We start from the raw sequence: 23,123 nt of genomic DNA, 5'->3' as shown, positions 1-23,123 counted from the left end.
ACAGCGAAAAGAAAAGGGTAGAAATGTTTGAGGGGGAAGGGGGAAGGAGGGGTGGCAGGGCGGATTTAAGGAGCCAAAGCGTAATACTATATTCTGTCATTCCCATCCATCAATTCCGTCTCCTCAGTCATAATGACGACTAGCCAGGAATGATGAAGTCAACCTTGACAAAGACCTCGAAGCTGGATTCATGTTTCTTGCACAACGATAGCTACCACTATGGAGCAGTTTATCGACATTGTCTACCAGTACTTCCCCATATTGGATACCCTTCGCAACATGGATAGGCCCCAAGGAGCTGCTGCGAACAGTGATATTCCACCTTCAAATTTGTCACCTGTCGAAAATTTCCTTCGGGTGAGTCGATCTGTCAGTTGAGGTTTTGGTAATAATATCTAACTATTCAAATTTGCAGAACAACCCCGAACTATACCGAGGGCTGGAAAAGGCTGCACTAGCACCTCTTCGTGTAGAAGAGGATCTTCGGCGTCGACTACAACGCCTGAAGCGGTCTGAGGAGTTAATGGGCTTAGAGCTGGCTAGGAAGAAATCAGATATTCGATCACTCACACAGCAGATACAGGCACTGAATTTTCAGCCAAACATTATCTGTGATGACGATATCGCACAGAATATGGGCCGTCTCCTTCAGCGACTTAGAAACTGGATCAATGTTCACTTTCGGAACCCAGATAATCTGGACAAATTGGCTCAAGATCTTGAGCACAATGGATCAACGTTTATTCCTAAAGGCCCCCATGAGATTCGAGCGTTTATCGCCTCTACAGTCAGTCAAACTCTGTTTGAGCGCATATTCAGTTCATACCTACTAGGGATACCCAATGAAGAATCGGGAAGATTCGCGTCTATTGCAGCGACATTGCGGGAGAACTGTGAGACCTCCAATCCATCGTGGGTTAAAGTGAAGCTGATCTGACCCTCCAGGCCCCGAGCATGTTGAGCATCGCTGGCGCACGGCAACAAGCATAGCCGTAGAGAGACTTTCAGATGAGCCAAGCGATATCAACACTGTGGTCGCTCAAGTCGAGATGAATTTTACGCAATACTTCTCTGTTGAACCGCCCATTGCGGGCATGCGCTTGTGTCCCCTTGTTCGTGAGTGTATGCAGTTCAAGCGAAAATTAGATCGTTAACAGGGCCGTTATCATTTCTTTCACAGTTCCCCCGGAACCATCTTCAACCGAAACCATATGCGGCAAGCTATACCTTTCCAGGAGCTTGCAGGTCGCGTCCAATGCACGCTGTGGCCTGGCGTGTACAAAGAATTGACGAGCGGGGCCCTGGTTGTAATTCCAGAGACAGTCCTGGCTGAGAAAGACGCAGGACATGAGAGCTCAACTGATATAGAGGTGCCAGAAACTCTAGTGCCAGATTTACAGGATGCGTTAGATGAACTATCGGACAGTGTGGAGAGGGTTGATGATGATGTTTCCTCCAGGGACTTGGCCCTGGACGCTGAACTTGGAGGAGATCCTGAGTGAATGCAGGCTTCATTCCCTAATGGCTAAAATTAGGCTATGCTCAATCATTGATGATCATCGTTAGATAGGTACCGAACCCTAGAGACCCTATCCATCAATTCTAGGCACAATTAGTAGATACTCCTTAGTGGATTGTTGATGCCTTACTGCCTTGCTGCCTGGCCAGGACTTGCCCCACCAGCAAAACATCATCAATTTCTCCTGCAAGGTGCTTCTCCCTGCAGTCAACACAGACCCTAGGATAGAACCCCACCAATAATGACTTGCTGATATTTATGTTAAGAAACCTACTCCATGCAGAGCTCGAAGATCATGGGAAGCGGTGTATATCATCGTCATCTCTTTAAGTTACTCCGTACTCCGTGCTGAATGATTAATAAGTAACCCCGGCTTCGGTTTCGGAATTGCCAGCCGCGGACTCCGATTGGGGTGTCAGCTAAAGGCTGACTCCCCTCTCTCAATCCTTATCAGCAGCGCTCCATCGCAATGTCTTCTTCTCTGCCTCATTCCCAACTGGCCTGCGGTTGTACGACGGCACCATGAACTTCTCCAATTCCAAGGGAGGCGCATGGGGCCAGCAATGGCGGTCCTCGCCCCTTTTCATTGTCAGCGCCATGGCCATGGCCCTGTTCACTGGTAACACCCCGATTGATCGCTCTTGTCCTACCGTATCGGATTCCGCTCACAATATCTGTCACCTTATCTAGACACCTTTCTCTACGCCTTCCTTGTCCCCATCCTCCCCTACGTTCTCGAAAACCGCCTCGGATTAGACGTATCCCTCACCCAGCGCGTGAGTTTCTCCTTGCTGTCGGAAACCGCCATCGCTGCTCTCGTTACAAGCCCATTCATTGGCCACTATGCCGATCGGATGTCCTCCAAGCGAATCTTGCTGGTCGGATCGCTACTAGCTGCTTTGTTCGGCTCCATAGTTCTAGCATTGGCGACATCAAGTAGGCCTCCATGCCGCCAATCTTTGGAATGTTGGCTTACTGACTGTCGTGCACAGCATTTACTCTCTTTGCGGGGCGTCTTATTCAGGCAATTGCTAGCTCCTTCATCTGGGTGGTCGGATACGCCACAATCGCGGACAATGTACAACCCGAACATCTGGGCAAGACATACGGTGTTATTTCTCTGGTCGTAGCAGCAGGCACCTCAGGAGGCCCGATGGTCGCGGGTATTCTGTTCGAACTGGGCGGGTACTGGGTAGCGTGGTCTAGTGCCTTCCTCATACTTATCCTCGACATTATCCTTCGTCTGCTCATGCTGGAAAAGCCAGACATCCAAGGCGACGCGGAGTATTCTAGCAATGCGAGTGTCGCATCGGATCCTGAACGTGCTCCTCTCCTGAGCAGTAACCCCGCCCTCGAGGCCGACCTGGCAGGCTGGAAGTTTTATGTATACATCTTGCGGTATCGCCGCTTCCTCTGCGGCGTGATCAGCTATCTCTCCTTTGCTGTTCTAGTCTCCAGCTTCGACACCACACTTCCTCTTCATGTCCGGGATGTGTTCAGCTGGGGTAGCTTCCCTGCTGGTATGATGTTCTTCGCTTTGCAAGGCCCCGGGATCCTTCTGAGTCCCATCTGTGGCTGGTTGAAAGACCGGGTCGGGACCCGGTGGCCTACCACGGTCGGCTTTTTGCTTCTTGCGCCTGTGATGTGGGTGATCGGCATGCCCGGTGACGAGCGATTCCCGTGGGCCAATGAGGGTGACCGAGGCAAAGTCATCTACGCTGTCGGTGTTACATTGGTAGGATCCGTGTCCTGTCTGCTGAACGGGGCCGGAACAATCGAAGCTACAGGTATGTACTCCTATAACAGTTCAAGGAATCAAACCCCATAGTCGAAATCTAACGCAAAAACAGTCACAATCGACGAAGTCGAAGCCAAACACCCCGGCATCTTTGGCCCCAACGGAGGCTACTCTCGTGCCCTCTCAGTAGCCAGTATGGGATGGACGCTCGGGGCATTCATTGGGCCCATCATCTCCGGCTACATCGCCGAACAAGTCGGATACTACGAGATGAGCTGCGTTATCGGTTTGTTCCCCTACCAATCCCATTTTTGTGGCAACGCTAATGAAAATAGCGATTGTTTGTCTTCTCTCCGGCGTCAACACCTTCTTCAACCTAGACTCCAAAGTCCATTTCGACCGAGTGGCGGAATCCACCTAGACCACTAGACTTATTCTCCGACGCGACCGTCGTGCATACTCGTATATACCCGGGCGAGAGAGAAACTCCCCGATTGACATACACACTGACGATACATCCAAAAGTTTTACTCCTTGCATATACGAAAAGTTCATGCATCCTGCATTTAGCGTTTCAGTGTTAGCACATGAGAGATTCGGACTCAGGGACATATCATATTAGACGCCAAGCTGTGCATCCGTGCATCGACGTTGTATCTACTATCTAGCGTTGTCTAATTCTTGATTGAAGTTGTCTAGACCGTACACATTAGCACGCCGGATACGAGACCGGTCATCCGTGCGCGGAGACCTATCCTCCACTCAAAGTTCTCTATATACCTTAGATACTATGCATAGACCCCTCCCACCGGTATAGATGAAACCCTTATCTGTGCAAGATAGATAGTACAGGTCCAACGTGATTAGTCGTGACTCAGTCATAGGTCAAGTCAAGTAAGGGACCGAACACTCGGACTCAAAATTCAGTTAGTAGCTCGCCTTATCTCCAAGTGTTGCGGGAGCATACACCTCACCTTTAATATATTTGACGTGATGGGGATACGTCAACTGCCGGAAGTAGAGGACGGGGTCTAGGTTGGTCTATTGGGTTATTATGTGCGGGGTTGGATTCAATTTGTGACCAAGTATGTAGATTGGGGTACGTTATGTTTGGGTTGACTCGACCCTGTTTAGCATTCGGTGACAGGCGTAATGGTTGCAACATAAGGAATGTTACGTGTCATGCTAGTCTTCGAAGAGCGAGTTGCACTGCAGTTTGTTGTTTGTACGGAGACCTTGCTGTCATGGTGATAGACTTCATACTTGTAGTAACTCGAAGATATGTATCTAGGCCTATCTACCTACGCAGTAGTAGTATGAAGCAGACTAACCAGCGATGACCACACACACGAACAATAGTAATAACCACGCATATAGAATACCCTCAGCCATGCGGCATTTACTATAGATCGAGATCCCCATTGAACTATGATGATGATGAGTACACCCAGGTCATATTGAATAATAACAATAATAGCATCATACATGGGTGTCTCAAGCCACGTCCTCAGGATGAACTAGGCCTGCCGATCTGGCGATAGAGTTTGATGACAGTTACCGGGGTGGAGATGCCTCTGTTGTCGCTATTCCACCGGATAGCTTTGGGGGGGCAGCTTTCCTACCCAGTAAAAGGCACTAAACCCCATCACGAGACGGATATATACGTACGTGTGACAACGACGTTTCCCCGCCCGCCAAGAGTGGCAGGGGTTTTGCAGTTGCAGATCGTCAGTGTCGGATATCGGGTGTGAGGTGTCTCTCTACCGGTGCGGATGCGATTTCCGGGTACGATCATGGAGTCTTCTTTCTCGCTTTTAAGCATTCGGATGCTTGATGCGGTGCGTTATCATAGTTGCCTGGTATCTATTTGGTAGCTGTGATTGACGGACCTGTATTCCGTGGTAGGTGATTGATTGTGTCGTAGTCGACGTATTCTCGTATAATGTCTCTGTTCCATGTCGAGTTATGTTTCTATTTCCAGGGGAGATGGGGACGCCGGAAAGCGGAAGGGGGAGGGGGTCAAGAGGGGCCTCGCGTGGCTGTTCCGGCAATTCCTCCGGAACGGCTGCAGCAGAAAAGAGTTGACATACCCCGCTGCGAGCCATGATTCGAGGATGCGGTTCTTCGCATAAGGCTGAGGAGTCGTCATGGACGGAGTTGCTTCTCGGTCTGTACTAGTGATGGGATAGCTGAAATTCAGAAACAACGGCAGTTCGTGGTATCGAAAAAAAGAAAAGTGGTGACTAGGGAGAAAATAGATATGGATCGTCAGGAACACACACCGTTCTCGGAGGGCAATGCTGGTCGACCCTGACTGGTGGAAACGTAGGTTGGCGCTAGAAAATTCAGATCTGACAGGTCAAGCGAAACCGGTTTTGAGTCACGCATGATTTCTGCTCTCTGTGCATGACAGGTGCATGAACTTTGACATCCATGAGGGCAGGGAATGAATATGTGGTTACTGTTACCCCCACTGACTGGCGACTACTATACGAGGCAACGGGCTGCCTTCGTTTAGCTGAGCAGAATTGCCATCCCCTTCTCAGTCTGTTTCCTTACCAAGTAGTCAATCCGAGACCATTGAGGCTACGTCACGCAGCTCACGGACAAGCCCGAACGAAGTGGGGACAATAGCGCGAAGACTGCACTGAATTTGGTTGGATGGAGAAGTACCGTCGATGGAACCCCGGCGGTCGGAGCAAGGACTCCCATAGTTCTCCGTATTATCCCCTATCGAAGATTCCAAGTCGTGGGAAGAGGGGACAACCAAGGGCAGCTGCAAGCGGAGTCTAGACTGTCCTGATCATTTCGGAGGGTCGGGATCGCGACCGAAGGGCACTTGGACCAGCTGTGTGCGGTTCCTGAATTATTAGTGCCTGGCTTTTGGATCGTTTGCAAGCCGAAAAGCGGACTGTTAGGCGCACAACTCCTATAGTGGAACTGAGATGAGAATTGGGATATCTGGATAAGCGCAGATGGCGCTGACAGAGATTGATCCTCATAGTCTGAGTTAATATACTTGATTGGCGATCGTAACATGTGATTGAACCGGCTTTCAATCAACCGAACTCAGTTATGCGGGTGTAGTAAATTGAATGACAACACTCTTCCGATGGTGATCTCTACATTATCGTCAACTTCGCCTGTAGTTAGTTAGCCTGAAAATATTGACTGAAGATGCCAGGATGTATGCAGAAGCAGGTGAACCCCCCTGCCCTCTTCATGCCTTAGTGTCTTGGCCACGCACAAACACACCCCAAGCAAGTAGAAAATTTTCAGCAGAAGATCTCAGCTCATCCACATCTTCGTTTCTGCATCTCCATGCACAGCTTCCTACCATTCCCGGTCTTTGCGCCGGGATCTCTCGCGACACGAACATGAACATGAACCCCTTCCGGCCGAGGAGATCACTCCTCCATCCTGGCTCATCTCAGTCTCAGTCTTAGCTACCACACGGACTGACCCACACCTTCCTGTCTCAACCTCGGTAAGCTCTTCCTTCCTTCTCATCCAGTCCCTTTGATCTATCCGTCCCCTCAATATAGTGTTCACCACTCCCTAATGGATCTAATGGACTAACTTGCCTCTAAGAGTGCCGAGCCGGACCGCAACGGTTGTGATGAGATGATCCAGCGTGCCCACCGCGGGCCAGGATACCGTTCAGTCAGTGACAGCTTCGTTCCACTAGCCTATAACATCCCGAATCGGCCGTGGTCTCGGAGGTCGGGTGGAGCAGCAGACGCTGGCCTGGCGCCGTTGATGCTCGGTCTCTGCCTCAACAGTCGCCAGACGAGGTTTAGTCCTGTAAGTGGAGAGACTTGCAGCAAATCTCTTTTCGTGATTTTTTATTTATTTATTTATTTATTTTTTATTTTTATTTTTATTTTTAAATTTTCTTCTAATTCTTTTTCTCTCTAGAGGGAAAGAAAAAACTTTTTTTGGGTCTTGGTTCCTGCCAACTTTTTTCGCCGCGGCGAGTCTCCATACCACCATGGCATACTTACCTCCGAACAGTCTCCATATCCGGCCGAACATGTCCTCCTGCTGGCCTCTACAAACTACGGAGCCTGGCCGGTGCACCGGGGTGATTGGTGTATATATACAAACCCCCATTCCCCTAATCTTGCCCCCTCTTGGATTTTAGTAGTCAAGATTCGCCTCCGAAGGATTTTTTTCATTAGAGTGTTCTTATATTTTTCTTATTTTATTTTTATTCTAAGCGAATTCCCTCTGGTTTGGGTAGCTACGCACACGACACGCACTCTCTTTATGGCAGCACCCCTCCACGACCTTCGATCATATCTCATGAATAGAAGCCTTCCTCGCTGTCATACCGGTTGAAACACCCCCCTCAAAAGCTGCAACCATGATGGACCTTGGATATGAGGCGACTCCGCCACCTTCCGCCGGGAAGGATTGGGTCAGCTTCTGGAATTTTGTGGACCGAGCTCCCCCTCTCGAAACCGAATCGGTCCCCCGCGATATTTTGGTCGTGGGTGCCGGCATTGCAGGCATTGCCGTTGCCCTGGCCCTCTCAAAGGAATTGACGCCCTTTGTCCCCGATCTCCGGATCACCGTCTATGAGCGACACGATATCCTGTCCACATCCGGCGGTGCCATCAACCTCACTCCCGTTGCTCAGCGCCATCTTGATCGCTTGGGTGTCCTTGACGAGCTGGACAAGCTGGGACCGGAATCTGGCACCGATGTAGATGCTATCGAGCTGTTCTCCAGTCGCTCGGGACGCTCCCTCGGCGCCATAAACTTTACAGATGACAAGGGAAACGGATTTGGTGGGTACAAGGGCCGCCGTGTGATGCGTATCATCTTGTCCCTGGCCATGTTGAAGGTAGTCGAGCGCACTAAGAATGTCAATGTGGTGTTTGGCAAGAAGCTGGTCCGCGGCAAGGAGACAAAAGACAAGGCTGTCCTGTACTTCCAGGATGGCACAACAGCCACCGGAGACCTGGTTCTCGGCTGCGATGGGGTCCACTCCAACGTCCGCACCCACTGGGTCTCTCCCGAGCACCCGTCCGAGTACACGGGCATCTCATTCGTCCAGACCATGATCGATAGCAAAGACATCAAGGCCCCCGTTCATTTCCGCTCCACCTCGATGAACATTTCCCGTCATGGCTCTTTGCTCGCCAGTTATTGTGATCGAGATCATACTCAAATCTTTGTCGCTGCTATCGTGCAGTTCCGGGAGGAGCTCCTGTCGCATTACAAGATTGAGCCGGGTCAGGATTGGCGGCGCACCGCGGCTATTAAAGATGCGCTCTGCCAAGAGATGCGCGACCGCTTCGGCCGGTCGGGCCTCCCGGCCATCCGCGACATGGTCAACAAGGCCGACGACTGGATGCTCTATCCTGTGTGGCAGGTTCGCCCTGGTGCCCGCTGGTTTCGCAACCGGGTCATCCTCCTCGGTGACGCGGCACATGCAGTAAGTGTTTATCCTTCTGATGCTTTCGATTCGATTACTGACAGTAATAGATGCCGCCGCGTGATGAATCTGCCGCGTACGCGCTAGACGACGCCATTCTCTTCTCGCGCATCCTAGCGAAGCACCGCTACGATCCTCTCCCTGTTGCGTTCAAGGCTTACGAGGATCTGCGGCGGGGAACGGTAAACGCTGCCTTCCAGGTATCGCGGCGGATGTGGGAGAAGAACCGTGACCTAGGCTTTTTGGAGGGCCGCCTCAAGGAGTGGACCATGCCCATGCAAGTCCGCAACGGCAAGGAAGCTCGCGAACAGGCGTGGGGTTTCGATGCGACCAAGGTGCAACTCCCCGGACTGGGAGATTCAACCTCGTCGCTGTATTCATCTGAAAAGGAGTTCCTATAGAGGGTTTGCATGGGTGGTGTTCCGGTTGGCGGGCTTGGGTAATTGGGTTCTCACGAGCTATGATATCATCTATACAGTTTTACTACACAGCAGGCATAAAGCCGCGGCTGTCTGATTCTTGGCATTATGGTTCTTGGTTCGGCATCATATACATCAGACATATTGTCGTTGAAATTCATCATCCTTATTTCGGTTGCGCGGCGTACCGAGTTTTGATCCGAGGTACGACGGGGGAGTCTATGCCGAGAAGGGAAGTCTTCCGGATTAATCAATTTCAATAAATGAATTAGTTAATGTCAGTTAATATCTCTACTCGTCATCCCTGTCCAACTCAGATACTATAGAGACTTTATGATTTGAACAAACCTGTTCTGACTGCCTCGTTAAGAAATAATACGAATGGAAAGTCCCCGAAGATTCCCCAAATATTCTCCTCTATCCCCCAGAACAAACAACTAGTCCAGCCCAGCCCAGCTGAACCGTTATGAACCAAACACAACAATTATCCACTTCCACCCGGTTAATAGTAACCAGCCCACCCCACCCCACTAACATCCAGAAAAGCGGCTGGCTTAGACTATTTACCCCTTCCCTTCCCTTTTCCTTCCCTTCCCCTTCTTCCATCCACGGTTCAGTTCCATTCCATGGAACAATTCAAATGTCATGCCATGTGCCTGGAAAACCCAGAACCACACAAGTAAGAAAAGATAAGCAGTAGTGGAAAAAAATTTTTTTTTTATAAATCTTACCCTAATACTGCAGGGTTATGATCAATGATTTCTTGGCTATGGTCTGATCCCTGCATGTCCATCCCATGTCCAAGTCGCATGGCCCTTGGATTCCTTTTAGTTTAGTCGATAGTTTCTGCACTAAATTGCCTAGATGAGTTAACTAGTTGGCCTGATGCATAGCGGATGAGTAAGTAGTTGCTTAGTGTTGATGGAATTTTCCGGGATCGGAAGCCGGGATATGCTACTTGTAGTTGGCCAATAGGGTGGGTGGACTCCGTAAGTACCCCGGGTATTATTTGGCTGTGTTAATTGGATGCTGGTCTAGGGTAGTTCTTATGGATGGGATGATGGTTCGATTCCGATTTCGATCTCGCCCCCATTTTCTGGTAGATGGGGATGGATCGGATGGATACGTATCGGATCTGGGCGGCATTTTGGTTAGGTGTTGGGGTCGGATCGTGGCGGATCTGGATCTACGGAGTAAGTACGTACTTGTGGTTGCTTGTTTGTTGGTATGGGATGGGAGCGGAATCTGTACAGTCGTTGTAGGTGTAGGTATATATTGCGTGTTAATAAACTGGAAAAGGATTGTCAGTGGTAATAGGTATTTCCGGGATTGAAGGGTTTCCGGGGAAAGAAAGAAAAGAAAGAAGGTCGCTTCCTCTTCCCCATGTCGGTCCGTAGGGTTGTGGTTGTGTCTGTGTCGCGTGTCGCGTGTCCTGGGCGAAGGGGGTAGTGGGGTTCTACGTCACTCGATGCGATGGTAGCAAATGCCGGTTAGATTTTCTGTTCTTTAGTCTGGAGTAGTCGAGACGCGATGCAGTATCTAGTAGACTTGACGGGCTGGAGTGGGGGTGTTGTGGTAAGTAGTCCGGGTGTATGGGGTGATAAGTATTTAGACGACGGGCGATGGAAAGATTTTCCCGGAATTGTCGGAGGTGGGAGGTTGCTGGTGGGTATACTATAGGTATAATATACTATTGGGGAGTTTATCGGTAGTTAGAGTGGGTTGATTCAGCTCATTAGTGGGTTGATTTCGTGTGACCTGTGCTCTGCTTATCTATTTTATAGAGTTGTGTAAGTAGTGTACTACTACTGACTTTTGTATGAGCGTTAACAGCATCACCAGCTATGCAGACATCCATTTATTAATTAACCATAACCATAATAGTACCATCACATATTCAGAAAAAATAAAAACAACAACATATACTAGCCCTCTTCCACTCTCTCCGTCACCTACGAACTATCCACCAATAGATCAATCATACTGCCACGCCGCAGCCGAACTCCCATCCGACACCCACGGGTAAGCCAGAGCTTCAAACTCCAAGCAATCACTCACATTCCCCGACGGCACCGTCGCATTCGTCATGGCAGCAAAAACCTGATATCCACCCCCATTCACCTCTTCATCCTCATCCAGCGGGCAAGCCATGAACCCCGTGGCCCCGAGGCCCGTATACGTCCACTGTCCGAAGCTCGTACCCGGCGTGTAGCAGAACGTGCTTGTCGATGCACCGGGATCCATGTATGTTGTGTGGGCTTCAACAAACTTCAGCGCGCCGGTGGGGTCGACGTAGATTTCTTGGATGTACTCGGAGCTCTGTAGGGGTTAGTATTTAGTGTTATAGTGTGAGAGGGGAATAGGCATACCAGGTAGTTGCTGTAGCCGATTACGGTTTGGTTTCCGGGCGGGCAAGCATCGTACTCCGCTACGTCCTCTGGACAAGCGGTGGAGGTCGTGCCCCCTAGGTAGAAGTTGGTGCCGGCGGCGGTTAGAGGGAGGTTTTGGATGAAAGTGCCGGAGCGGACGGACATCACGGTGAAGGAGCCGGTGCTGCAGTTGGTGGTGGTGGTGAGGGCGGGGGTAAGGAGGGCGAGGAGGGGGATGAGGGTGGTGAGGAAGGTCATTGTTGTGGTGTTGAGGGTGGAGCTTGGTTAGATTTGGGTTGATGTGATGGGTTGTGGTTCTGATGTTGGACGAAATGGTCGATGGCATATTTATATTTATTCAATGATCGAAGCTGAATGCCAATTCAGCCTCATTAACATTCTGCAATCATGAATCAGGCGTACAATGATCATCTGAGCTTAGCTATTTTAACTGAGACCTGCATCCGCATTTCTCCGTGTTGGGCACATCCTGATAGGATGGGAAATCTGACAAGCATGAGGCTATACGCGTCGTTGAATTTTTCTCACCTGTGACTACTTTCCATCGAATCACCAAACCAGCGATACGGGTTGCTGCTTACATGAAGAATGATTGGGCTGGGCGGGACCAGCCGGGATAATACTACTGGGATGTTGATAGGACATTGTCAGAAGAATGCATCATCGTGCAGCAGCCTAGGTTTATTTATAGGTCCGTGTCCGTCTAGTGGGACGCCGAGGAAGCTTACATCCAGTGACTATTTCAGACGGCAGGGGCTGTGTATAAGCGCAATGTTTACTGAACATACGGTTCGTCCTGATCCTTCTGCAGTCTTAACAGCATCGATCATTGTACTCCTTTTTGCCATATGCGCACGAGTCATGACTTCCGTATGCTTGTTTGGGCACGGTCCCCTTAAGACTACTAGTAGTACACTAAGTATGGTAAGTGCGAAAATAAATCTGCCCAACTCACACTGCCTTCTCAATCCCTCCCAAGGCCAGTGCCATCTCCAGCTGCCGTGCCGCCTTCACGCCCTCCAAATCACGATGCAGCAATGACCCTTTCTGACAAGCCTCCCAGTCCTAACAAACCAGCTTACACCGGTTCGGCGTGAACAACAGATCAAGCTCCTCAAGCGACCGCTACGCAGTCTCTGGATGAAACAAAACAATAACAATAGAAGTTGCAATGCAAACACCCCCAAAAGCAAAATATTATCTTCCAAGCAGTCTTATTCAGCGCTTCAGGCATGAACAACCGGAGCCAAACATTCACAACCCAATCAATGCATACCGAAAGGGCAGTCCCTCTCCCCCTCGCTAAGATAGGAACCACCGCAATTTTATAAGTCCAGGGTAAAGCAGTGCATGTTGCGCCGAATGAAATCATGTATTTCATTTCACTATAGAGGCCACCATTACACGCCCAAATCATATCTAGCTCCATCTAGAAATGCACTCGTCTGTACAAGCTAACAGCTTAAAGCACATTCGACATATCGTCCCCGGCACCCAGCGCCCGAAAATACTGCTCAAACGCCTCCATACTCCACTCGCACACAGTCCCATCACCTGGCAGTTCCACAGTTCCAGTACCTTCAGCAAGCTCCTCCACCGGCACTTGGTAGTCCGTGTACGGTACCGGCTCAGATCCATTCGGCACATCATTCATAGAGACCTCGCCCTCGTTATCCTGAACATACAACGCTCGAGTCCTTAGATCCTCAATAATGTTCCACTTAATAGGCTCCCGTGTAGATTCATCTCCCTTCCAATACCCATATGCCTGCTCCACAACCCTCCACGCCTCGTCTCTTCCCTCATTCATCCCTTCTGCACACAGATCGTTTAGCAACAACTCCAACATCCCCCACTCGATGTCTCTTTGAACCAACCAAAGCCACTTTTGTCCCAGCTCATGCTCCCTCAGAGCTAATGCTCGCTGAAGAACCTCTACACAGATAGGCCGAAAATTGTGTCCGGGTTTACACACGGACAATTTCATTTTCACAAGGAAGAGTTGAACAGTTGCCGCTGTTATGAATTCTAGGGCGTTGATGGAACTACAGTGAGAGAAATATCGGCTTTCAAGGGATTGGCGGAAGGCGTTGATGGCTTGGTGCTTCTGTATCGGGGACAAAGTTGGGTAATCGTTTGCTTGGTTGAAGGTTTCCGAGAATATGATACGTCGAGTGAAGGAGCTGAGTTCGAAATGAAGCAGTTGGAAAAACGTGCTGGATGTAGTGGCAATGGATGTGCTTGGGGATGGGAGGTCTGCGTCAACGACGATGGAGGGAAGCTGTGTGGTGAAGGATGGTTCGAGGATATAGGGGGTTGTGTTGTGGTCTTCCGCGGTTCGGAGGTCAAGGGTGACGAGCTGCCACCAGAGGTGACGACGTATTTCTGTCTCCAATACTGAACTGTTCTGCAGCGTGCCATCACGGTGGAGGTTTAGCCGGTATGCCATGTTGATGGCTGTAGGGAGGTAGGCTTTGATTGAGGGGCCGTGGCTGTCCAATCGCGTGCAGGTCTAGAAAGGGTGTTAGATGGAGTTGAAGTAGAGGGACTAGTTTGCTTACAAGATATAAGGTAAGGGCTTGTAAAAGGGTTATATCTGAAGAGTCCGAAAGGTCCACTCGTGCCAATGCGCGCTCGACATTGTTGCGGTATCTGTATTGTTAGCCAGAGTTGAGTTTGAGGGAAGGCTTTCTAACCGTTCCAATAGCGTTGGCTTGTCTTCACCGAGCTTGTCCAGGCAGGTAGTAGAAGGCATACTGATTATTGAAGCGTAGAAGATCGCGAAGAGCAAACATTGTTTTGCCACGTCCCCAAAGGTGTCTTCTTTGATAACTCGCATAACGTCTTTCTGAACACTAGGCGTATGGGATACCTTCAGTACGGGATCGACGGTATCCAAGTACCAACGCCACAGTATGGATACCATGACAGGTGATGGATGCTGCTGTTCGGCTGGCCATTTTGCATCATCAGAAGTGTTAACTGCACGACGCGGTCGCTCTCTTTCGCTTTCCAATGAATGGCCAATATCAACGCGTTTTCTATGATCCAACTGTTCATCGGCCTCCCTCGATGGGAGAACTTCGCCATTACTCGGGGTTCTAATTGTGGCCGAAGGCTTAACAATCTGTAGTAAATCTCGGATCTGACCCAAATCCTCGCCTAGCACTCGTAGCGCTTCCTCGATTCTATCAAGCCGATTCGTGACCTCGGCATTCGCTGAATCCGGGCTTCGAGAGCGCCTTCTCATCGGCGGATAAACACATGCCGCTTTGACTTTTACACAATAGGAACAAGGCAGTGACCTATCACATTTGATCTTTCGGCGACTGCATTCGAGGCAGGATCTCCCGGATGCGATTGTCCGGCGTAGCATTCTGGTTTATTGACTGCACAATCAAGATTAACAGAAATACCGCAACGTAGGCCGTATTGAGCAGGACAGAAGTGAGTGAGAAGGGTGCAAGAATGAAGAACAAGAACTGATTGGGTAGGGCGGACAGCGGAGCGCGGTCCGTATTTCTAATCATGATGAATCATCCGCTTACAAGGTGGTTGATGAGATGTAAGCACTAAGCATTGAGCCGTAGGGGCTAGTCTCAAGTTAGGGTTCAGGATAGTGTATAGGTGTGTATACACTGATCATCAAGTAGATTCAGTGCCTCAAAGGCAAGTATAAATAGAGGCCAACCTCCCTTGATTCTAGCAGCAAGATTCACAAGAGCTTTGAGTAAACGATCGATACATACCACATCTTCCACATTTACTCACCGAAATGGCCATCCCAACTAAAGTCACTATCATCGGGGTATGTTGCTCCTGTCTACTTTCCTTTCGAACAACCAATTAACCAACGCAGGCGACCGGATTGATCGGTCAAATCATCCTCAAAGCATTGAGCTCGGATGCAAGCATCACCGTTACCGTCCTGTCCCGCGAGGAATCATCGAACACCATTGAATTTCCAGCAGGCGTTACTGTCCATAAGACCAACTTTTCATCCTCCAGCCTTGAGTCACTTCTTCGCGGTCAACATGTGCTCATCTCCGCAGTTGGTGGGACGGCCTTTACTGAGCAAAAGAAGTTCATCGACGCTGCTATCGAGGCAGGTGTGAAGCGATTCATTCCGTCCGAGTTCTCGACCAGCAGTGAAGACGATGCCGTCATTCAGCTTCTCCCTCTTTTCCAGCAAAAGAGAGATATCATCGACTATCTGAAAGAGAAGGAGGAAGCGGGGTTGACTTGGACTGGGATTGCTACGTCCGGGTTGTTTGACTGGGTGAGTTGCCTTTTCTTAGTACACACCTGGGATGTCATGGCTGATTGTGCTGTTAGGGTCTCGAATCTGGGTTCCTTGGCTTTGACATCAAGACCAAGTCTGCAGTGATCTGGGACGGCGGTGCCACATCGTTTACCTTGACGAATGAGAAACAGCTCGGCAAGGCGGTTGTATCGGTCGTCTTGCGGCCGGAAGAGACGAAGAATCGCTTTCTATATATTGCGTCTGTTGAGACTACCCAGAACGAAGTCTTGAAAACGCTTGAAGATGTTACAGGCTCACAGTGGACAGTGACAGAGACTACGACCGAGGAGCAGGTTGCTGAAGGGCGTGAGAAGCTGGGGGCGGGTGATTTCAGTGGTGCGTTTGCGCTGGTTCGAGCAACAGCTTTTGGGAATATCACTGGCTTGAAGACGAATTATGTCAAGGATCAGAAACTTGCCAATGGATTGTTGGGACTGGTGATGGAGAGTATAAGGGAAACAATTGAGCGAGTTGCTGGGGTCTAGGTCACCCATGTGACGACTTGCCTGCGGTGTGGAATAGAATTTGGTATATAGTACATTTAAGGGGTAGTAGTTTTTGGATCCTCCAATGGATCATAGTATACCGGGACGAAATAGTACAAAGTACAAGTTTGATATCTACGATAGCTCTAACTAATCTGGAACGTGGTTTAATTCAAGCATAAGCACCTTGAATGAACAACAGTTGGAGATCTTCCAACAATTATTCTGTGATACATGTAAACAGGTCAAGTGTCCGAGCATGATTGACACGCTGCAGGTTACCGTCTTTCAAAGTTGGGTAGAATCAGGCTCGGTCATATCATTGATCCTGTCTACACTCATCTCCCACGAATGTCTCATCGCATTATCTTCTATATATATCAAAATCAACTGCTCACACCACTCTGCAATCTTCATTCCTGGGGACTTTAGGCCCCCAGCGCTGAAAGACAAGAAAAACGATCAATGTCAAAAATTTCCGGCGACAGACTAACTCAAGCCTTCAGCAGAGTTAAGGAAGCCTTGCAGCTTAGCAAGCTCCTCTGGTGTGACACCAACAGTGGAATTCACAATCCACTGTGTCATGTTGACCAGGATATCGGTTGTGGTAACAAAAGGTCGCTTAGTCCATCCAAGCTCTTGGGGCAGGCGCTCGTTTTCTACACGATTGACATGTTAGCGGCGCTATCGAGTCGTAATTGATCAAGTCTGCCTACCAAAAAAGTATTCGACCCAAGATCTGTTGGCATATCCGAAACCATCTTCTTCAAATGCGAGCATGTAGGCGGCAGACTCTCCGAAACTGAATGCTATCCCAGTGTCCGAGAGGCTGAAGTCAGGGTTGGTGGCCTTCGAAGTGTTCAGCCGGGCTTCGTGTGCCTCGGCTGCTTCATAAATATCGATCAGAGGCGTTGTCCAGTACGACTTTGTCTGGTCGAATATTGTCTGGTTGAACTCATGGTTATTTCCGAAGTAGGTGTCCTGGCGACTGAGCGGGTCAGCTTGAATTTCTGGTATTCCTGGTGTTGCAAAGTACCTCAGACTGGCATCATGCTCTAGGATATTATGGCGATTAAGGTCGCTCAGAGAGAAGGTAGTTGCGTTGGGGTCTTCAACTGTTGTCATGGCCTCTTCAAACAGAAAAACGGAGAGGCTGTCTGCAACATTCAACGTGCTGTTCAGTACCTCGATGATGACTTCTTCAGAAATATCTTTGCCGTTGTGTGGTAAAAGTCCGTGGTTTGCAAGGGTATTCAGCATTGGGCAAGGACCTCGCACTGTCTCTCTTTAGCTTTCGTCACTAACTGGAGAAGTCAGACATACCATCGCCGTGCCCCGGTGGTGACCATGGAAGCAGCTTGGTTGAACCCGTGGCCAAAGCCAGGGTAAAAGAAGAGACGGCAGAAAGTAGACTGGCTTTCATTGTGCTGGCTTGTTTCCAGGGATCTGTTTTGTGCCTTTTGCTAAACGGACGGATATCGGTCTCGAGAGGATTTAAATACGTGCCAGCGAGGGCTGAAGACCGCCGGCAACAAATACCTTTCACATTATTGGTTCACGCGCACAAATAATGGATGCAGAATGGATGCAGTGTAACTTTGGTCTGCGGCCTTGTGAGGTTCGATGAGCGGGGAGGCATGCTTTGCTTGCATTCCAGTGGCACCCTGTTGTGGGTCTAGTGTTCACTTTTTCTACATGGATATGCAACAGCGCAACCCTGGTTGGTAACTGTGGCATAGAAATTGCAGACTCCTCCGAAGTTGAATATATAGAGCATATGCTTTGCATATGACCTCGGGGGGTCATTCCATTAATTTGCGCAGATCGTATTGCTTTTCACTCACAACTGACCATATCACATGTATCGGTACGCCGAGACCGGGACAACGCTCGAGATATCTACATTCTCTACCACTTGGAGATATTCTACACAGATTTTATCAATACTGCATTGAAGTTACTTGTGCGCATACTCAATGCCAAGAAATTAGGTTCTCCTTTACGAGCTACATGGCAAGATAAGTGATGTACTCAATCGTGATATGCTAACTTGCCGCAAGAGAACTGCATCCCACAACACAGGGAAGTCTGCTAGTCATGTCCAGCATGAATATGTCAAAGAGGCCCTGTACCTATTGCACTAAAAAACCTTACATCCTACTAAGGTTATATAGCGGCCGAGAGGCCTCGTTCCAGAGCTCCTCAGTCCACGGTCGCAAGCATGTCCATCGTCAAGATATGATATGTGACAGATCAATCAATTCCGAATTCGGTTGCATGCTTTACTACTCTAGTTGTATCTCACCGCTGCTGTCCACCTGCACAATGTTGGCGAAATTGATCGCATTATACACCGGGGTGCTATTTAGGTATTCCGCAGGGTAGTCGGTCTATACGATCATCCCTCATATTTTCGCCATGTTTCTTCGACTCCCTAATTCCGTCATGGGTGTCTTTGTTTTCGAAGAGGCGTCTGCTTGGGTTTCGGACAAAAGAAGTGACTACTATTTAGTTATGTGCTGCGGACATGACTCGTTCAATATCACAGTGTACATCTGAGTCGCTTTATGTAGCTGGCCAAATAAATGACTTTGATGTATCCCTTGCATAGAGGGGCACTATGAAAATGTCGGGGCTTGAGCAGTCACTTTGCCCAAAAAGTTTCCCGCCATGGCGGCGGCAAAAAAGACAAAAATGCTCACACTCGGATTCGAACCGAGGATCTCATGATTACTAGTCATGCGCTTTACCAACTAAGCCATGCGAGCTGATTGGTCGATTTGGTTTACAATTAGGTCTTACAATGCAACAAGTTCTTTGATCGCGGGATTGGAGAGCGATTGCATATTTTTGCCTTCAAATTAAGGCATAAAATTATGATGAGTTCGCCGATCCGGTTTCTATCTTTCGATGGCACGTCTTAAGGTGCATCAATAATGGGATAACAGTGACTACAATATGTCAGCTACAACATATATTATTGACTTCATTCAGCCAGACCGACATAATTCCCAATAGGATCTCATATGATCGATCTCCAAGTTCATTGTGGATTAAGGTTTTCATGGAGATCGATCTCGATGTGTATTATGACAAATCCAACTCTTCAGGCAGATCGACTGTGCTATGTCTTCTCTAGCTTAAGCAGCTGCAGCATAACAATGATCATAGTCCTTACAGCTATTACACCACGTGACTGACAATACTACGTAGAAATCATGACCTACAATAACAAAGTCGACGCCTTTACAGCCTTCATCGCATTCGGCAGCACACTTGATAGTATATTCCGACCGCTAACTGACTGCTTAAATGGCTTCGTTCTCTGGTTCTCGGCAAGTCGGTAGGGTGACGTTGTACGCGTTTGGCATCTTCTATGTATATATCTGATATATATATCGCAGGTATGATTTGGTGCTGCATAAAATATGCTATATGCCAATATATTGGAATGGTACAAGCAGTGGTCATGAGCCCTTAGTAGCTGATAACCTGAAACAGTATATATAATTAAAAGGCCTCATGTCTAAGTACTGGCATCATTGCGAACTACAAGCTGGCATACGCAACCATTCATATCCCGGGAGATATGACGATATTTATTTCAAATAATTACTGGGATGATATAAAGCTTTCAGTGATGCTGCTGGTATGAATGTATTGTCCACCGCATATTGTCCGTTCTTCGGACAAGCAATGACGCAGCAGAAACTCGGTTCTGGAAGATATAATAGGCTACATAGTCGTAGATATTAGGTGCAATAATCACAAACTGCACAGTATAATCCCATCCTCTGCCTTAACTGCATCTTAAGCGGAGCGAAAAGGAGTACAAACACATCTCCGCGGAACAGTTTTCAAGTTTCTGGATGTTCTAGATGGAATATGACAAATTAGGGCCCATGGAGCCCACGATAACCCTTTGACGTTAGGGGTATACACCAATTCACCTTGCAATATAGAATGACAAGCCCCGTGGCTCCACAGCTATGCGACGAATAGAATCATCGTAGCCCACCATGTTCTCCAACATAATTGTGCTGCCTGAAAGTATTATGTCTGGAATGGTTCGAGCAAGTGAGGCTTTTATCCGCTCAGCACAAATAATATTGCAGTACCCTTTACGAGACGAATATCGTTGATAGATGCGTTCACTCAAAATCCGCCATTCAAGATACAATAAACCGTGGATGTTGACGGAATATATATTGAGTTTCACTAATGATTCTTAACATTGTTGCTTTGCATGATGTAAAGGTACCACAACCACTTTAGTTACTTTAATTTTCTGCAATCACGTCAGAAGGGAACGACATGGCTAAAGCTCCCCATGTTATGGACGCCTTGAATATATAAAGTCTAAGGCAAGGTGGGTCATCCCCATGGCATAGAAGCCTAGCCTTCACATCACACCCGTCAACTGAAAGCCAATCGTATTTGGTATATTAATCTTCCGTAAACTTTACCCGAAATGGATGCCAAAGTTCCCATGACTCGCACCGAATTCTCCTACGACAACCTCGTGGGTGGTGGTTGTTGAGTATGACTAAGGATCTTCAATGAGACACGGAGTCCGTACCTTACTGGATATGGTAGTAGTAAGAAGGGGCCATAAAGTCCTATTGGCGGAGGATTAACCAGTCTAATACTACTGAAACAAGGTCTGTCCGTTGAAGCCGAAAACGGAGGACCCCTGCATAGGGGCTGTTCCAGACTTCCAGGGTTTCCTGTAGGGCGCCAAGAGCAGGGCCCATAAGTGGAGAACGGCTATATGGGCATCGGGGAGAGTCCATCGTTGCACTTGTCTGTAGCAAACCAGAATAGCCGTCTGGCCTTAGGATGTTGACTGCGGTTATTAAGTTTGAATAACTCCTATGGTAAGCTCTTGGGCTAATTTTAAGCTACCGGGTCATTATGGAAAGCTTATGGCGACATTTTCCACCAAATTCAGTCAGTATCTAAACCTTCGGATACTCGTGCATTCATGCGTTAAATACCGGAGGAAGAATGGCAACTTCGAAAGCCATTTGGTGGATTAGTCCAGCGCCAGGGAACTACTCATTCTGCCTAGGACTGTTTGCTAGGTGTAACTGACCTTGAGAGCTTTCTCTGAAATGTGTCGGGAATCGGCATTGGATACCCACCAAGTGGGTCAGGACGGGAAGTTGAGGTAGGAGTCTGCGGCAGTAGCCTTGTCAGAAGGATCCATGTAGATTGACTCCGTACTTGGCTTCTGGATACTAGGAGAGTGTCGTATCCGTGTCTGCACACCTCATTCGTGCAATGAAGCGCGCAAGAGCCAAACTTTCTCAACTAGGGCATTTCTCCCGGAGACCGAAACCCCACTGGTGGATATTTCCCCAAAACATCAGACAATGAACTCTTATACCTGATGAGGGGATTAAAGCTGCAGGAAAGTTGCTTCCTCATTGTGTAGAACTTATAAAAGGTACCTCGTCCTCGCGGTCCGTCTACAAAAACAACAACACCACACGAACTCTCGCATTCCCTCGCAACTACCACACACAAACCCATCAAAATGTACACCCGCAACCAGATTCTCGCAGCTCTTGCTGCTCTCGGCGCCACCGGCGTGAACGCTGCCATGGGTCCTGCCTTCAGCACTGGTCCTGTCTCCGACAACTCCTTCATCCGTGAAGCTACCTCGACTCTTGTCCTCCCCAACGGCCCCAGCGGCGGCTCCTCCGATGCCATCACCTCCCTGTGGGTTGGTATGGGCACTTCCAATGGTGACCTGATCCAGTCTATCGCCGACAACTGGCAGCAGAGCGACTGGACCATGTACGCCTACACTCTTAAGGAGACTAGCGGTTAGTGATCACGAGATCTAACAACCAACAAAACAATATACTGATCCGGTCATTCCACAGCCAATTCCCAGGAACCCATCTACGGTGATGGCCAGGCGGATGGCACTAAGGGCGACAAGGTCACCATGCACTGTACGTAACATTTACATCCCATCTTTGCTGCCTCACAGCTAAATATCTCAATCTACAGACAAATTCGATGATTCGACCGGCAACTACACCCAGACCGTTTTGATCAACGGCAAGACTGTCTCCACCCTCTCCACTAGCGATGGCAAGGCCCAGGGCTGGGGAAGCGCTGTCGAGTGTGCTGAGGACAACTGCGGCACTGTCGGTGCTCACTGTAAGTTGAACAAGGATATTACCGAAGTATGTTCGCCCGGCTAATGAAATCGCTATTTAGCTTGGACCGACACCAAGATTATCCTTGATGTGGCTGACCCTGACTACATCAACACCCTCGCCAAGGGTAGCGGTGTCACTGGCGACATGTCCACCAGCGACGGTGGCAAGACCTGGACTGTTACCACCATTAACATTCCCGAGTTCTCTTTCTCTAGCTAAATATACCATAAGTAGTTTACTGTGGAACCCAGCTGGATATGGGGGCTTGTTAGGATAGTGCAGTGACTATTACCTTCGTCTATGTATTATTATATTCTGATAGCATTGAATGCTGATTTTATTTTTGTGTTTTGGTGCTACATGTCTGAATTTAGAGCAGAAAACCCACATTATAATATTTGGGAGAGACCAAAAGCTCCTCTTGTGAAAGCCTGCCGGTGTGTATGCTACTGGGGCCTGAGCTCCCGAGGACAATGGGAAACCGATACAACATTATTTACGAGGGACCTGGTCACCCCAAGATTTTCAATTTTACTCCATAATAAGCAGCCAAGAAATACAACAGGCAAATTGATTGGTTTTGTACACCCTATATCTCTTCCTAATTTGTGTTCAGAATTATCACTTCGATACCTTAAACTTAACGAGAT

At 48.7% G+C, this 23,123-nt stretch overlaps 13 protein-coding genes and 1 non-coding gene across 14 annotated transcripts; 8 read left to right on the top strand and 6 right to left on the bottom strand.

The window, feature by feature from the left end:
* Window positions 1–219: 219 nt before the first annotated feature.
* On the top strand, window positions 220–1,502 carry BDQ94DRAFT_158455 (uncharacterized protein; the record flags this gene model as incomplete). Its single annotated transcript, XM_026768953.1, has 4 exons — window positions 220–357; window positions 416–893; window positions 946–1,112; window positions 1,158–1,502. 4 exons carry the CDS (start codon window positions 220–222, stop codon window positions 1,500–1,502), a joined length of 1,128 nt encoding a protein of 375 aa, XP_026628105.1.
* Window positions 1,503–1,992: 490 nt separating this feature from the next.
* Window positions 1,993–4,137, top strand: BDQ94DRAFT_9448 (MFS transporter). Its single transcript, XM_026776898.1, has 5 exons — window positions 1,993–2,138; window positions 2,210–2,455; window positions 2,512–3,306; window positions 3,370–3,543; window positions 3,593–4,137. The coding sequence occupies exons 1-5, from the start codon at window positions 2,042–2,044 to the stop codon at window positions 3,676–3,678; spliced, it is 1,398 nt and encodes a 465-aa protein (XP_026628104.1). The 5' UTR covers window positions 1,993–2,041; the 3' UTR covers window positions 3,679–4,137.
* Window positions 4,138–6,031: 1,894 nt separating this feature from the next.
* BDQ94DRAFT_177217 (uncharacterized protein) lies at window positions 6,032–7,598 on the top strand (the record flags this gene model as incomplete). The annotated part of the gene is made up of 5 exons (XM_026772851.1): window positions 6,032–6,489; window positions 6,537–6,744; window positions 6,849–7,061; window positions 7,176–7,350; window positions 7,402–7,598. Exons 1-5 carry the CDS (start codon window positions 6,443–6,445, stop codon window positions 7,596–7,598), a joined length of 840 nt encoding a protein of 279 aa, XP_026628103.1. The 5' UTR covers window positions 6,032–6,442.
* BDQ94DRAFT_9427 (FAD-dependent oxidoreductase) lies at window positions 7,393–9,343 on the top strand. The gene is made up of 2 exons (XM_026776895.1): window positions 7,393–8,700; window positions 8,751–9,343. Exons 1-2 carry the CDS (start codon window positions 7,624–7,626, stop codon window positions 9,099–9,101), a joined length of 1,428 nt encoding a protein of 475 aa, XP_026628102.1. The 5' UTR covers window positions 7,393–7,623; the 3' UTR covers window positions 9,102–9,343.
* Window positions 9,344–10,203: 860 nt separating this feature from the next.
* On the top strand, window positions 10,204–10,737 carry BDQ94DRAFT_140189 (uncharacterized protein). Its single transcript, XM_026765576.1, has one exon. It carries the CDS (start codon window positions 10,223–10,225, stop codon window positions 10,379–10,381), a length of 159 nt encoding a protein of 52 aa, XP_026628101.1. The 5' UTR covers window positions 10,204–10,222; the 3' UTR covers window positions 10,382–10,737.
* A 37-nt stretch (window positions 10,738–10,774) lies between these two features.
* Window positions 10,775–12,010, bottom strand: BDQ94DRAFT_140188 (uncharacterized protein). Its single transcript, XM_026765575.1, has 2 exons — window positions 11,489–12,010; window positions 10,775–11,438 (listed from the first exon to the last, which is right to left on the bottom strand). Exons 1-2 carry the CDS (start codon window positions 11,744–11,746, stop codon window positions 11,094–11,096), a joined length of 603 nt encoding a protein of 200 aa, XP_026628100.1. The 5' UTR covers window positions 11,747–12,010; the 3' UTR covers window positions 10,775–11,093.
* A 252-nt stretch (window positions 12,011–12,262) lies between these two features.
* On the bottom strand, window positions 12,263–12,905 carry BDQ94DRAFT_140184 (uncharacterized protein). The gene is made up of 2 exons (XM_026765574.1): window positions 12,573–12,905; window positions 12,263–12,433 (listed from the first exon to the last, which is right to left on the bottom strand). The coding sequence occupies exon 1, from the start codon at window positions 12,888–12,890 to the stop codon at window positions 12,624–12,626; it is 267 nt and encodes an 88-aa protein (XP_026628099.1). The 5' UTR covers window positions 12,891–12,905; the 3' UTR covers window positions 12,263–12,433; window positions 12,573–12,623.
* BDQ94DRAFT_177215 (transcription factor domain-containing protein) lies at window positions 12,531–15,039 on the bottom strand (the record flags this gene model as incomplete). Its single annotated transcript, XM_026772850.1, has 4 exons — window positions 12,531–14,021; window positions 14,071–14,161; window positions 14,206–14,751; window positions 14,822–15,039. The coding sequence occupies 4 exons, from the start codon at window positions 15,037–15,039 to the stop codon at window positions 12,972–12,974; spliced, it is 1,905 nt and encodes a 634-aa protein (XP_026628098.1). The 3' UTR covers window positions 12,531–12,971.
* A 160-nt stretch (window positions 15,040–15,199) lies between these two features.
* Window positions 15,200–16,448, top strand: BDQ94DRAFT_140183 (aromatic alcohol reductase). Its single transcript, XM_026765573.1, has 3 exons — window positions 15,200–15,317; window positions 15,369–15,788; window positions 15,845–16,448. The coding sequence occupies exons 1-3, from the start codon at window positions 15,285–15,287 to the stop codon at window positions 16,295–16,297; spliced, it is 906 nt and encodes a 301-aa protein (XP_026628097.1). The 5' UTR covers window positions 15,200–15,284; the 3' UTR covers window positions 16,298–16,448.
* Window positions 16,449–16,786: 338 nt separating this feature from the next.
* Window positions 16,787–17,720, bottom strand: BDQ94DRAFT_168752 (peroxidase family protein; the record flags this gene model as incomplete). The annotated part of the gene is made up of 4 exons (XM_026771143.1): window positions 16,787–16,956; window positions 17,014–17,285; window positions 17,334–17,574; window positions 17,621–17,720. 4 exons carry the CDS (start codon window positions 17,718–17,720, stop codon window positions 16,787–16,789), a joined length of 783 nt encoding a protein of 260 aa, XP_026628096.1.
* Window positions 17,721–18,992: 1,272 nt separating this feature from the next.
* BDQ94DRAFT_t106 lies at window positions 18,993–19,065 on the bottom strand. The gene has a single exon. It is a non-coding gene; the product is annotated as a tRNA-Thr (tRNA).
* A 158-nt stretch (window positions 19,066–19,223) lies between these two features.
* Window positions 19,224–19,510, top strand: BDQ94DRAFT_140182 (uncharacterized protein; the record flags this gene model as incomplete). The annotated part of the gene is made up of 1 exon (XM_026765572.1): window positions 19,224–19,510. A coding segment is annotated over exon 1 (170 nt), but the record flags the coding sequence as incomplete, so codon positions are not given.
* Window positions 19,511–21,364: 1,854 nt separating this feature from the next.
* Window positions 21,365–21,727, bottom strand: BDQ94DRAFT_177213 (uncharacterized protein; the record flags this gene model as incomplete). The annotated part of the gene is made up of 2 exons (XM_026772849.1): window positions 21,365–21,560; window positions 21,639–21,727. 2 exons carry the CDS (start codon window positions 21,725–21,727, stop codon window positions 21,365–21,367), a joined length of 285 nt encoding a protein of 94 aa, XP_026628094.1.
* Window positions 21,728–21,836: 109 nt separating this feature from the next.
* On the top strand, window positions 21,837–22,692 carry BDQ94DRAFT_177212 (uncharacterized protein; the record flags this gene model as incomplete). The annotated part of the gene is made up of 4 exons (XM_026772848.1): window positions 21,837–22,128; window positions 22,189–22,260; window positions 22,319–22,471; window positions 22,532–22,692. 4 exons carry the CDS (start codon window positions 21,837–21,839, stop codon window positions 22,690–22,692), a joined length of 678 nt encoding a protein of 225 aa, XP_026628093.1.
* Between the last annotated feature and the right edge of the window lie 431 nt (window positions 22,693–23,123).

The sequence above is a fragment of the Aspergillus welwitschiae genome, assembly GCF_003344945.1.
Source record: "Aspergillus welwitschiae strain CBS 139.54b unplaced genomic scaffold BDQ94scaffold_10, whole genome shotgun sequence".
Taxonomy (NCBI): Eukaryota; Fungi; Ascomycota; class Eurotiomycetes; order Eurotiales; family Aspergillaceae; genus Aspergillus; species Aspergillus welwitschiae.
Note: the sequence above shows the minus strand (reverse complement) of the source record. Positions and strands in the feature narration are given on the sequence as shown.

Excerpts from the sequence above, each read along its gene's own strand:
- BDQ94DRAFT_9448 (XM_026776898.1), top strand. The coding sequence starts at position 2,042 with ATGAACTTCTCCAATTCCAAGGGAGGCGCATGGGGCCAGCAATGGCGG. Across the intron at positions 3,307-3,369 it reads CGGAACAATCGAAGCTACAG|TCACAATCGACGAAGTCGAA; the intron begins GTATGTACTCCT and ends ACGCAAAAACAG. Across the intron at positions 3,544-3,592 it reads CGAGATGAGCTGCGTTATCG|CGATTGTTTGTCTTCTCTCC; the intron begins GTTTGTTCCCCT and ends TAATGAAAATAG.
- BDQ94DRAFT_140184 (XM_026765574.1), bottom strand. The coding sequence starts at position 12,890 with ATGAAATACATGATTTCATTCGGCGCAACATGCACTGCTTTACCCTGG.
- BDQ94DRAFT_9427 (XM_026776895.1), top strand. The coding sequence starts at position 7,624 with ATGATGGACCTTGGATATGAGGCGACTCCGCCACCTTCCGCCGGGAAG. Across the intron at positions 8,701-8,750 it reads TCGGTGACGCGGCACATGCA|ATGCCGCCGCGTGATGAATC; the intron begins GTAAGTGTTTAT and ends TGACAGTAATAG.
- BDQ94DRAFT_140188 (XM_026765575.1), bottom strand. The coding sequence starts at position 11,746 with ATGACCTTCCTCACCACCCTCATCCCCCTCCTCGCCCTCCTTACCCCC. Across the intron at positions 11,439-11,488 it reads TCGGCTACAGCAACTACCTG|AGCTCCGAGTACATCCAAGA; the intron begins GTATGCCTATTC and ends TAACCCCTACAG.
- BDQ94DRAFT_140189 (XM_026765576.1), top strand. The coding sequence starts at position 10,223 with ATGGGGATGGATCGGATGGATACGTATCGGATCTGGGCGGCATTTTGG.
- BDQ94DRAFT_140183 (XM_026765573.1), top strand. The coding sequence starts at position 15,285 with ATGGCCATCCCAACTAAAGTCACTATCATCGGG. Across the intron at positions 15,318-15,368 it reads CTAAAGTCACTATCATCGGG|GCGACCGGATTGATCGGTCA; the intron begins GTATGTTGCTCC and ends TAACCAACGCAG. Across the intron at positions 15,789-15,844 it reads CGTCCGGGTTGTTTGACTGG|GGTCTCGAATCTGGGTTCCT; the intron begins GTGAGTTGCCTT and ends TTGTGCTGTTAG.